Genomic DNA, 13,599 nt, shown 5'->3' on the forward strand with positions numbered 1-13,599 from the left:
AAAACCAATAAAATGAACAAAACGATTTGAGCTTTTTTTTTTCTTCCCCTTCGAATATTCAAGATTTTTGAAGGGAGGGGGGGGGGGGAGGGTGACATAAAATGAAAATAAAATTTGTAACGGCCTTATCCGGAAAACTCGATTATCCGTAATGAATTTTTTTTTGATGTTCCGGATAATCGAGTCCTATCTGTATAGTGAAAAAAAGGGACTATTAATAATGGAGTCCGACCTGTATTTCCAAGGCTCGGCAGAATTCAGTAAAGTTTTTCCTGACCTCGGTTTAAACTTGTATGACGATAAATTCGATTTTAGTCTAAAAAATTAAAATTAATTTTAATAGACAGCTGAGACCACAAGCGAAAATAATTACAAAAGTTACATATAAATTTCAAACGGAAGTCGATTGCCATTTCCAAAATTTTCATACATATTATCACACGTATTTCAACTTAACTTAAGAAACTAGAATAGCTCCGAATACAGCTAAAACCACTTTGAAGCATTTACGAAAAATATAGCTTTACTGAGAATGACTAAAAGCGTTCAGGAGAACAGAACAGAGTACAGCCTAAAACGTCTGAAAATTATTACTAAAGGAAAAAACCAGAGCAGAAATGGGCTAAATCTAACTTAAAGTGGTTTCGAGAACAGAAGTTCCTAAAACAGCAGCAGAAATTGTTCAAATCCGGACAAGAATAAGCTAGAAAAAGGTTTTCAATACGTCTGCAAAAATTTCAAAACAACTATAATAACAACCTGAAAAGACTAAAAATTATCAGAACCAAAATACACTAAGGTCGTTTTTCACGCGGGGGATGCGTTCCAAATTTGTATGGGCCCGCGTAAAAAACGACTTTTTTCAGTTGCAAGTATAACAAAGAATATCGTCCTAAAACGTTAAAACCTCGTTTGAATATGATAGTGACCAATATAGAGACCAAAATTCAATATTTTGAATTTTGAGTATTTACACCAAAAATTGTGAATTTTTTTGAAAACTGATATATGATCACTCGTGGCCTAAAACGAAAAACGTGATTGAAATGAGGTCGATATCTCGTACCGTTTTTGAGTAATGGAGGAAAGCAATCCGCGTAAAAAACCGCGTAAAAAGCGACCTTACTGTACTCAAAAATGCACCCTGAAATAATTGGATACACTGTGAAACTGAAGAAAACATACCAAAAAATAATTTGTTCCTAACGCGATTTAAAAGGCATAAAAATAGAGTAATCTCTAACGTTTCCTCAAATTCTGCAAGACAAAAAGACCGGAAACTTGCATGAAAAAATTCAGCCAAAACGCCTGGAAAAGTAAAACAGCGAAAAGGCCACGACAGAAAGTATTTTCAAATTGGAAAGAAAATGATACGGAGGAGCAGAGATATGTCTCCAAAACAAAAGAAAGGCAGCTAGGAAAAAAAATTAGTGTCTAATATAAAAGAAGCAGTTAAAAATCTGGAAAATACAGAATTTAAGAAAAACATATATCAAATTTAATTTAAAATGCATAAACATTTTCGTAACTGTAGTTAAAACATCTGGAACACTTCGAAAGGCTTAAAATATTCTTTCTGAACTCAGCACATCTCTGAGGGCTAGAAAAAACCAGAAATTGAAATAATGGATTGAAACGCTTCAATTGGACAGATAAGGTCAACATAAAATGTGATCAAAATTAAGCCAAAAATAGGAGCTCTGTAGCCGCAAGGTTACAGAGTCCGCTTTGGTAAGCGGGTTGTCGTGGGTTCGAATCTTGGTAGAATCAGGCCATTTGGTTGGCATAGGACTTAAGCATGAGTTTATTCTCAGGCTTCCCACCACGTACCCTTCCTTCAATTTGAATTCTACAGTACCCCTGTTGACTCTATCTCCAACAAAAAATAAGTCCCTTTTATTATAAAACTGGTGTTAGTAACGTTTGAAAGTTCTCTCCAGGGAATTGTTATTAGGCGATATTGTTAGGATGGACAGATGCTCGGTATAGTAGAGAGCAATAAGCTTGAAACGGGAAGGTAAAACTTACACACAAGCACGGATAGGAATGATAGTCGTATCACCTAATTCAGTAGTGACACTGCCAATAATCAAGTGCGGCGTACAGAAAACACCTGGGTAATATCACAATAGATCTAATCTCTGGTTGCAGTGATGAGTCCACACAGAAAAAAAAAAAACAAAAAGGGCAAAATATTTCTTAGGTACAGTAGAAACAGAAGAAAGTAAAAATTCGTATAAAAACATATACAAAATTCCTGCAAAAAACGATCAAACAAACTAGGTATTTCGAATTAAGTAAAAATGCGTGAGAACACTCCGGGAATCCTCAAAAAAAATGGTTCTGAAATTTAGTTTAAATTAATAAAATAATTCTATTGATAGGAAAATATCAAAATGAAAATATTTCAAATTCAGACTAATAGTTGAAGAAACCTTTTAAATGAAAAAAGGAAAATTGATTTCAAATTGAGCTAAAAGACCAAAGATAAAATTCATTCCAACCTAAGCTTACAATTAAGTTAATAATGCCTCAAAGAGTTAAAACATAATTTTCGAAAAATCATTACAAATAAGCCTAAAAATTTTAGAAGTGCATCTGCTAATGGGAGAAAACACAAAAAAGGGATATATTTTATTTTACTTGAAATTATTAAAAGAGACCACTTAAGAAATGATTTCAGATTTTTCTTAAATATAGTTGACAACGACTCTAAAATCAGAGTATCTGTAGAATTTTTGTTATAGACCAATATATGTTTTTGGCAGATTTTCATTTTTTGGAAAAAATATATAATCTACGTGGACATTATCATTACCCCTTTTTCCTACCGTGTTTAAGCTTTCGAATAAATTTCGAACGCCCAATACCTGATCATTTTGCAACGAAAATGATTTTATGACAATCGCAGTTTAGCAGTTTCTTACATAATCACTTTCTGTAGCCGTCATCTATCGCGATCCATCTTAGCTATGCCAAGTATGTGTAATTCCCGGCTTCGAAATGACTGCAAAATGACAGTTGATTGTAAACAACAATTTTTTTTTATTGTAGTCTCAAAATGTTACGTTTGAAATAAGATAGAATTATTCCAATGTACTTTTTTCTACGAATACACCCTTTAGAGCGTATTGAAATCTATTGACCGGTATTATTTCGCAGTAAAGCTGCGATGCTTGTGCTTAAAGCTAGATTTGAAGGAAACCCTGATATGTCAACAATATTTAGGTGTACACTCATTGCACATCTGATGATACTAAAAATAACCAAGATTGCGAGCCTTATCTCTCACAGTATGAGTAGGTACAAAGATTATCATTGAATGCAAAGGTTATTATTTATAAATACACTGAACCTGCTGGTTTTTAATCCGGCTTATTTTGACACAAACAAAAATGATCTTAGGTATTCGGATGAATTATAAGAATAATGTCATCATCGATTTGCCAATTAGATGTTGACTTCAGTGTACCATCTGAAGTTCGCAACTTTGAAATTCTTCAAAATAAAAATCGCTAAAAACGTGACCCATTGCGTCATAAGTTTGTAGCAAATAGCGAGAGATAACCCTGTTTTATACTGCATGCTGGAACTTGATAAAGCTACCGCTTCAAACTGGAATACCCAAATGTACACCAAAATTTGCTTAGCTGTTGAAGCGTATTATTCTTGCAAAGTAGAAACTAGCACAGACGGACGGCTCCGCGCTTCATTACCCGGCCCCATCCAGTTCTAATCGATGAAAAATCCAGTGTAATACAGTCAGTCGGTCGGTTGTGGTTGCCTTGAACTTTAAAAAAAAATTACCACTGCCGAAAGATGGACATGACGAAGATCAAAATAAATGGCAAATTTTAACGAGCCATAAATAAAAGCACATGCGCGTGCGCATTTTGGTAATCTATAGCGCTATCCCGCTTCCGCATTCGCGGTTTTTTTTTCGATTTTCTCGTTTCAACATTGTGTAGTCCTGTGGTAATTAAATTATCCAGATTTTATTTCTACGTTATATTTATTTCAAATATTGACATATTAACATCTCGAGGAATATAGGTAAAAGTACCTGGCAATCTTTTTAAACTAAAACTGGAGTTTCAATTCACTGGGCAGGATTGCTAAATACATGTTAGCCTTCTATCACGTAGGTTCATTTGTTCCACACCAAACGACTAAATTCGCGGCTACCTCTGTGTTCGAGTGAATGCTGTCGTTGTAGTTATGTTGTACGACGGTGTTTTGGTAGTGAAGGTCCGGTGTAGGTTGCGCTTAGTGCTACACAGCTTGTATACAAACTGCCAGCTGAGCAAATCCTGTCTCTAATATGTCCATTATGACACGTGTATGCAGTTCAAGTTCGCCAGTTGAATGTATTTACAGTAGCTGTGCCAATTTTCGACTGATCTATCAACAAAACAAACAGACTGGTACCTTTCGCCACCTATACTAAGATACTGAAGTAGTGGTTATATGTTTGGTTTATGGATTTGTTAAATGAGACTTGAAATAAAACGTCATACCGTATATCGTTGATTTACACGGTGAACGTAAATTTCAATGCCACTCTGTCTGCCTCCCGCTAGATGCTTAAACTCTGCTCTGACTAGACAGTTGTCAGACATAAGTGTTGCACCAATCTATGAAGTTGCTGCCATAACAAATGTAATTTACAACAGACTTTCGTAAAATGTTGATCTATTTCAAGTAACCATATCTAGTACAAGCTACAACAATTGCAAAGAAATTGTTTTTATTAGTAATATTTATTATTGTAATTACCACTTGACCATAAAGATCACTAACCAGTTTATTGCATTGATTGATATTTTTTCCATCAAGCATTTTGAACTGATTATATATTTTCATAATTTTTGAATACCGTATTCTAGCCTAAGAGTAAAAGGCTAAGACAAAATGGCAGTACATTACACGCGTGAAATTTATTTTGTCATTTAAAAAAAAAAGACCAACTATAAATGCGGCATAGCAACTATAATACCCTAGCCGTGCAGAGTATCCGGTCCACAAGAACAACTTGGAGTTTGTTTTCTATCTCTGCTCGTATCATGTTGAAACTCTATTCATGTCATTCATTCGGCTCCCAGTATCAAAGTGTAAATTTAGTTATCGTCTAATATCTCCATCCAAGCAAAAACCATCTGTTGCGCTTTCTATTCACATATGTCCAAAAAACACTTGAAGATACCTCTCCAGCTTCCGATGCCACACCCCCTCCCTTGCCCGTTCGGCTCCTTGCGGCGTTCATTCTGAGTTGCGTTTCATCCTAAATCCCGTGGGGCGGCTGCAGCTCACATGTTCCATATAACTGAGAATCCGCACATGTGCTCACGATTTCACACTTCGTCTTATTGTGTTTTTCTTCGTAGGACAGCACAATCTTCGCTTTGCTTTCCTTTATCCCATTCACTCCGCGGTATACCCATGCCGGTTGAGTTTGTCTTTCCTGTTGTCAATTCCAAAACTCTGAGAAATAAAGGCGCGTAGTGTTTGAGCAATGAATTAATTATGACAATTTTTCCATCCCATCGGTGTTTATCTGCCACCACCACCGTTTTGATTGCTGAACAGCACAGACGTCGACATACAGATGAGGGATCGTTATGCTACGATAAAATTGTTCCACCATATTTGTATTCACTTCCTCTTGGCGGATATTTGCGAGATATTTTGTTGCATTTCTATGCTCCACTGATCGACACACATGTTGTATCGAATAGACGGAAAATCGCCAACCAACGTGGTCATCTGGTGGCTTTACGAAGGGCAGGAGGGGGACTATCAAAGAAATCGCGAAAGACCAGGGAAAAAATGAATCACTTGATTTTTATTTTTATCAAGTGCTGTTCCATCAAATCAAAATAAAAAAAAAAACAAAATTTAAAAACTGCCAAAACGTCAAAAAAATTACAGAAAATTTGTAATTTTCAATTACAAATAGTAATGAACGCTTGCATTGTTTTTTTTTTTTTTCAATATTTGAGTCCTAAAATTATGTCATAAATTTCGTTGCCACAAGGTTACACCGCGTACAAAATTTTTTGTACTTAAACCCGACCCGTACCCGCGACAGGTTAAAGAGTTTCTTAAACCTGTACTCAAATCAGACTTTTTAACCCAAGTTCGGGATTTTTTTTATATTAACCCATGCCAATTTGAATCCGACCCAAAACCAACACGAACCCGTTAGGAACAGTTTTCGGTCAGAAATTCCCATACCTCCAAACCGTCGCCCGTGTAATGTAATGGGACAATTTGATTCAAATAATACTTTGCACACGTATTTTTCTAAGCAATATTTTCTAGAATCAAGAGTTATTTTCGAAAAGTGTGTATGTATTTTAGCGAAGCGAAGCAAAGCCTTGGTGTTACATTTTGCAATCGGAACTTTCCCTGTTTATTGTACACAGACTTCGCGACCAGTATTGAAATGATGTTTTATGATTCTAAAACTTACTTCCAATAAAAAGTCATGGCTATTGCCGTTTTAAATGCATTTGATTTTGAGGAAATGAGATCGTAAGCTCTGAAATCAGTGTAGAAAAATTGCGTAAGTTCTGACCATGTCTCTACTGACGGACAGAGGCTCCAAACGTATTAATAAGCAGCCACTTGAAAAGCTAGGTAAACGGAAGCAATTCGTCTATAAGAGTTTACGAAGAGGAAATCTCAAAACGCGCCGTTGAACAGACTATATTCTCTCCAAACCATTGTTCTAATGAGGGATCCAGACAACCGGGAGTACTCTAACATAAAGCGAGATAATGCGCAATACTACGATTTGAGGCAGTTAATATCCGTAAATTCTTTAGCGGTCCTGAAGATGAAACCCAGAACTCTAAAGGCTTTCTCGACGGTAAACGAAATGTGAGGTTTGAAAGTGAGCTGGGAATCCAAAATTATTCCCAAGACTTTAACTCGATTTACGCGCTGGATGAATGTTACTATCAAACGTATTTGAAATGTATTGTCTGTTTTTCTAAAAGAATGATATAATTGGATGGATTCCAATGGCACTAGGCGGCAAAAGTGTCTAGCTGACGTTGGAGGATATTAGAGTCTTCAATTGTGTAAACTTGAAGATAAAGTTGTAGGTCATCCACGAAAGATAGCCGTAGTGCTTTAAGAGTCAGTTCGCGAGAGTCGCAACCGCCTTTCTGAGGGACGTTGTTTTGATGTTCTCCGATTGGGCTGAAATTTTCAGCGTTTGAAAATGATATGTCCAAAAACGTCCAAATACTAAAAAGTGCAATAATTTCTGCTAGACTTGATGGATTTTTCTAAAAATTTGTGGTATTATTCTACACTAAGAGTACTTCAAAACGCATGGTCACAATATATGGCAAAGAAGTAACATGACGAAAAAACGCATTTTTGTTTTAAAAATTGTCAATTTTCAGGGTCATCCTATTCTTTTCAACATCGCTGGAAAATATATTTGAATATAGCGTTTTGAAGAGAAACTCGAGAGCTTTAATGTCATGTATAAGCCAAACGGGGTAAAACGGCCCTAGAAGGTCCAAATCACTAAAATCACTATCGTTCCTTCTAGACTTAATAGATTTTACTGAAAATTTGGATTATCACTGTACCTTACCAGAGCTACCTACTTTATCAGAAGATACGCAATTTGGGGTAAAACGTTCCTCAAAGATTTTTTTCGAAAAATTTCGTCAAAATCACCAAAACTGCAAGAACTTGGGTTAGACTTGATAGATTTACTGAAAATTCAGATAATTACTCTAAGTTAATACGATCTTAAGGGCAAGATGACAAATGACAAATAGATTCGACGATAATATTCAAATGCATCTTTTGGAAACTGACTAAAAAGAACTAAAGTTTTCCTTGACTTCAAGAAAAGCTTCAAACAAGGCAAAAGATATTATCGACATGACGGTTGCGAAAATAAATAATTCCAACCGAGTTCCTACTTATCCGTGGAGCAACGAAAATCGTTATTTGCACGATTCCCTGCAATATTTATGTAGGCAAAACTTAGCGTAAAGAAAGATGGTGCTTTGATGAACGTTGAAGAACATCATGAGTATAAATTGTAAAGCATGAGTGTTCGAAGTCGTGATTTTTTTAAATGATTGTTAATTTTTATTGATACAACAGCAACCAGAGTAACATGATTTTTTGGCTAACACTCTGGAATAAAGCGAAGAATGAGACCGATGACAAAAAATTTGAAAATAATCAAATTAAAAAGATGAACATGAAACTCAAACCATAACTTACTTCCTTTGCTTTAACAAAACTCGAAATATTGCAGTCTTTCAGCAACCGTCTCTTTGATATTGTCTTTTACAAGGTTTGATGTTTTTCTTGAAGCCTAGTGAAAAAGTCAAGAAAAAGTTCAGTCCTTTTTAGTCAGTTTATAAATGATGCATCTGGATTTGATATCAAATAAAAGCTCTTTAGTTGTTTCATTAAATGCTAACTTCGGGTTTTGGACTGTTTTCTGTTGAGAAAATAGGACCCTAAAATTCGCCAAGTATTTTCCAAGAAAAATATTTTTTTTCGTCATGTAAATCTATTTGTCACTTTTGTCATCTTGCCCTTAAGTTCGTATCTAACTAGAGGGATAATCTAAATTTTCAGTAAATCTATTAAGTCTAACTCAAGATCTTGCAGTTTTGGTGATTTTGACGGCATTTTTCGAAAAAAAAAAATCTTTGAGGAACGTTTTACCCCAAATTGCGTATTTTCTGGTGAAGTAGGTAGTTCTGGTAAGGTACAGTGATAATCCAAATTTTTAGTAAAATCTTTTAAGTCTAGCAGGAACTATAGTGATTTTAGTGATTTTGAAGGTTTTTTGTAATAAACCTTGTAGGGCCGTTTTACCCCATTTGGCCCACTTGGCTTATACATGACATTGAAGCTCTTGAATTGCTCTACAAAACACCATATTCGCATATTTTTTCTAGCGATTTTGAAAAGAGTAGGATGACCCTGAAAATTGACAATTTTTAAAAGAAAAGTGCGTTTTTTTCGTCAATTTACCTCTTTACCCTATATTGTGACCATGCGTTTTGAAGTACTCTTAGCGTAGAATAATACCACAAATTTTTAGAAAAATTATTGCACTTTTTAGTATTTAGATGTTTTTGGACATATGATTTTCAAGGGCCGGTTTACCCCACTTAACCTCAATGAAAAAAATTGAAATTTTGCAAAACTTCCTACCTTGAATAGACAAATAAACGCTGAAAATTTCAGCCCAATCGGAGAACATCAAAACAACATGCGGTTGCGCCTCTCGCGAACTGGCTCTTAATAACTACAGGGTGGCGGAAATCTGGAAAAACCTGAAAAATCAGGGAATGTCAGGAAATTATTTTTGCGATTAGAGAAATCATTTTTAAGCCAAGGACCGTTTATTTCAACGGCTTTTTAGCGCAAAAACTGATTTTTTCAGCACAAAAGGCTGATTCGGGACATCTACTGTTCGCTTTCATATCCGTATTCAATATAATAATAGTATTCAATACTTTATTCGCTGGAATTTCAGGTTTCCGTTGATCAGGGAAATTTATGTTAAATTTCAGAAATATCAGGGAAAATCAGGGAATTTGATTTTGGAAACTTTTTCGCCACCCTGAACTAGGTTCACGTCGTTACAATGGAGCAGGAAAGGAAGTTTAGCGGTCCTAAGTGTGTTCCGTGCGGTATTTCGATTGAAACCATAGTAAAAGATCCCAAGCTTGTCAAGTTTTGCGACGGCTATGCGGTGGTTTAGTTAATAGAAGGCAGCTATCAAGGCGGTGTAAATGATATCCGTCAGGGCACGTTTAACATACTATCAGTGATTTACGACGTAAGACAAAGCAGATTAGTAGTAGTGGAGCGAACATCACAGAGTGAGGTAATACCACAATAATTGCCCACATTGTGTTTGTTTCCCTTCTTGTGTACTGGAAATATCTACGCTAATTTCCAGCAGGACGGAATAATACCGAAAGCAATAGAAAGCTGGAAGAAACGTCGATGGAATCCCGTCAGGTCCCGGGTTGAGGAATGATTTGAATGAAAGGTGTTCAAGTTTGACCGGATAATGGAGTATTACTGGCGGTACACTCAGTGATGATCGCTCAGTGTCTCATGGTTGAACACACTGGGTAGTTTCTCGGAGGAAAGCTGACAGATGTGCTGCGGGGCGGATGCCGCCTTACCGTTGAATGCCATGGGGAAGCGTATTCCACTTTCGTGTCGCTGTTGATTTGCAAACTTCCAAAATGCTTGGGACAAGACTTGAGCTTCCTTTGTAAATCATAATGATATTGGAGAAAGCATCGTTTCGCTACAATTTGGTATGTGATTGATTCTCGCGTAGTGACGTTTTGAGGACAGTGTATAGTGCTCAATATATTTTTTATTGCAGCTTTATTCTCGGATTTCAACTGCTGAAGTTCTCTCGTTTCTTTGGGACATATGTGTCGATATCATAAGCCAATATGTTGGAAAGAGTTTGAGCAGCGTCTTCAGTGTTGACGGAGGCTAAAATAAAATTTCAGTTGACCTCGGAGAAAAACTCGGTTATACTGTAGTGGTCCGTATTGAAAAAATCGTAAGATACGGTATAGTAGTCACAAAGCAGAGGTCCAAAATGCGGTTGTTCTGGTTGGTAAACTTGAGTGAGTGTTGCTGACCTATAATAATCCAAAAGCAATGTAGCGTCAGGGTGGATACTGGAATGATCCAAGTCTAGAAAGAAAAACCCGTCTCGATATTCTCTCGATTAAATCCGAGGATCATCGAAATCGCCGAGCACCATAACTTCGTCTGTTGGTTTTGCAATTTCCATTGCTTAGACGACCGACTGACAATGAGCAACAATCAATTCACGTTCATGTGCTCGATTCGGAGGTATGTACAGAGCGCAAAGAGCCAAAGTACGATCGTCCAATTTGATTCCTGTCCAAGGCTTGAATGACATTACGCATCTCGTTTCGAGTAACTCGATCAAAAAGAAATGATCGCTGATGGGCGGTATGATCCATTTTCCGTATTTTTTTCGACTTTGCAGGTTAAATATGCTAAAGAACAAATGACAATGACAGCTTCTTTCGAGCTCGAAGCAAAACTGGCACTGTGTAACGTGCTCGGAAATAGCAAAAATCGTTCGAATCGAGCTGCACAATAGAACCCCTGTTCAAGGTTTACGCCAGCGGCATTGCTCCGAACTATCGCAGCGAAAAACCTCGTAGTTATTGCCGAACACATGATGAGAAAGTTTGCGCGAATCCAGCCAAGTCTTCGTAAAAACTATGATGTCATAGCAAAGATTCGAGACGGCTACGCGTAAATTACCAACAACGCAGTTCATACCACTGATATTTTGGTAGTAAACACTTGATTAAAAGTATCGTGACTCAAAAACCTTTAAAATGTCTAAGAACGAGTAGTGGATAATATACATTTTTTGGTACAAAAAGAACTGGAAATCCTAAAACAAACACTAAATTACGAAGCATTAATCAACATTCCAAATGCATCCGTCTTCGAAATATTTCAAATTTAAGTATAATTCTTTTTATTTTAAACGTTTCTATACTATATAAAAACGTTTATTTAGTATACGTTTTCTAGCCTGTACCCAACCCGAATACGAAGAAAATATTCATCGTGTACGGGTGGGTTACGAATTTCGAGTAAAAAAACCCGTACCCGACCATCTCCATTACAAAGTTCGCTTTGACAAGCGAACTTTGTAATGGAGATGGTCGATGGTATGCCCTTCCTCCAGGCTTAATTCTACAGTACTCCTGTTGATTTTCAACTTAACAAAAATAAGTCTCTTTTATAATGAAATCGGCAGAAGGAACATAAAAAAGTTCACTGCAGAGAATTGTGATTATGACGCGGTTTTGGCAGGAGGAACGAAGTTTTGATAATACTCCTCCTAACAAAACAAGTCTTTCTTATAGTAAAACTGACCAAAATAATGTTTATCCTCTTCAGGGAATTGTAATTGGTGACGTTGACATGAGGAACGAGGTTTCGAAAAGAATCCTTTCTTTTATAATAACTCGCTCTGATAATAAACTTAGTCAGAGAGAAACATTTGGTTATATCTATCCAGGGAATTCTAATTTGGCGATATTGGTAAGATGGAAAAAGATTCGGGAGAATAGTAAGCTTGAAACGTAAGGGTATAGGTATAACTCTACATACAAGCGAGGATATAAATGATAAGCATGTCACTTACAAATTGAAGTTGACCAACTTTTGACCGTAACACCCTTCACGTATGTTCGGCCAGATTCGAAGATAGGTACTTTTGAGCTTATTTGGATGGAATTCTAGTTCCAGTGGCATGTTGAAAAGGTGAAACAATGGAGCAGTGAGTTCCATTGCAAGGTTTATCATAAACACTGGAACGATTTTGTCAGGTTCAAGCCTTTTTGAGACATCTAAATTTTTTTAGCGCCTGAAAAATATCCTGCACGTAGAGTTGGTTTTCGCTGATATTCCTTGAGAACTCCGGATAAAATGCTAAATAACACTGGTCAACACTGGTGTGGCCCTAAAGCTCAAACTGGAAAAAATGAAATATTATAGCTTTTCAACCATTCCTGTCAATTTTGGTGCACCTAGCCACCAACATTTTTTCAGAGACTTAAATGAGTTTTCTCATGAACATAACTAACGTTGAAGCGACTAACATGGCGAGTAATTCCTATGCGACACTTGACGTAAGTTGACGCATTTCTACATTGGCTAGAGGCACCAAATTTCACAAGATTGGTTAAATAGCTATAATCTTTCTAGAGCAACTATTTTGATTTAGGACAGCATTTTCTTCATTTTTGTCCACCAGTGTAATCGTAGTCGCAATCCTTTTCAGAAAATATATAGATCTCTTGAAAGAATTTTCCAAAAAGATTTCAAATTCTATCCGAGCTATCCTTCACATTTTCGTCAGGATATTTTGTAGAGAGTCATAGTCGTTTACCTGAGGTAAAACAAATCATGATTCATGAAAAATGTGTAGCAGCCAACCACATAGTTTAGGAATTGCTACTTTTCGTATAGAAAAGACGATTCACGAATAAATGCTCATTTCGTAGCACAATTGTCACTTATATCGATACATTCTAACTTAAACATTAAACCTATCGCGATATATTCTAATTATTTCCTTCTATTACAGGAGCAACGGTGGTATCCTGGCGAGTCAACAACCAGGAGCAACTGTTTGTAAGGTATGTATCGGACTAAACCCCCGCACTACAAATCATACCTTTTGTAATTTCAACAGCTACCATTATCATCTTGCTGACTAACTACGAATAGCGATAAAAGAAAATCTCACCTCTTTCGGGGGGCTCGAAATACCTATAAATGCTGATTTGTGGTGCGCTGGGTACTGCGATAAAACGCGCGTACTATTTTATAAGTGTGTCATCATCTCGCCACTCCGAAGGCCTGGCATGATGAAAGGCTCTAGTCCTGGGCATTTTTTGCGCCTCATCATAAATAACTAGCCCGCGTTTTCTAGGCCCCGCAGTCCGTGGTGTCCATCGAAACTATATGCAGTGGCACCGCGCGGGGAGTACAAATTGTGTGTAATGGTGA

The 13,599-nt window shown here is 36.7% G+C and overlaps 1 protein-coding gene across 1 annotated transcript in view; it reads left to right on the top strand.

Moving 5' to 3' along the window:
* The window catches only part of LOC129731857 (uncharacterized), a 76,227-nt gene that overhangs the window by 22,492 nt on the left and 40,136 nt on the right, over window positions 1-13,599 (top strand). Inside the window, exon 2 of the mRNA XM_055692207.1 lies at window positions 13,175-13,226. Within this exon, the coding sequence (XP_055548182.1) occupies window positions 13,175-13,226 (52 nt within the window). The remainder of the gene's footprint in view (window positions 1-13,174; window positions 13,227-13,599) is intronic.

Source organism: Wyeomyia smithii, chromosome 3 (genome assembly GCF_029784165.1).
Source record: "Wyeomyia smithii strain HCP4-BCI-WySm-NY-G18 chromosome 3, ASM2978416v1, whole genome shotgun sequence".
NCBI classification, from domain to species: Eukaryota; Metazoa; Arthropoda; class Insecta; order Diptera; family Culicidae; genus Wyeomyia; species Wyeomyia smithii.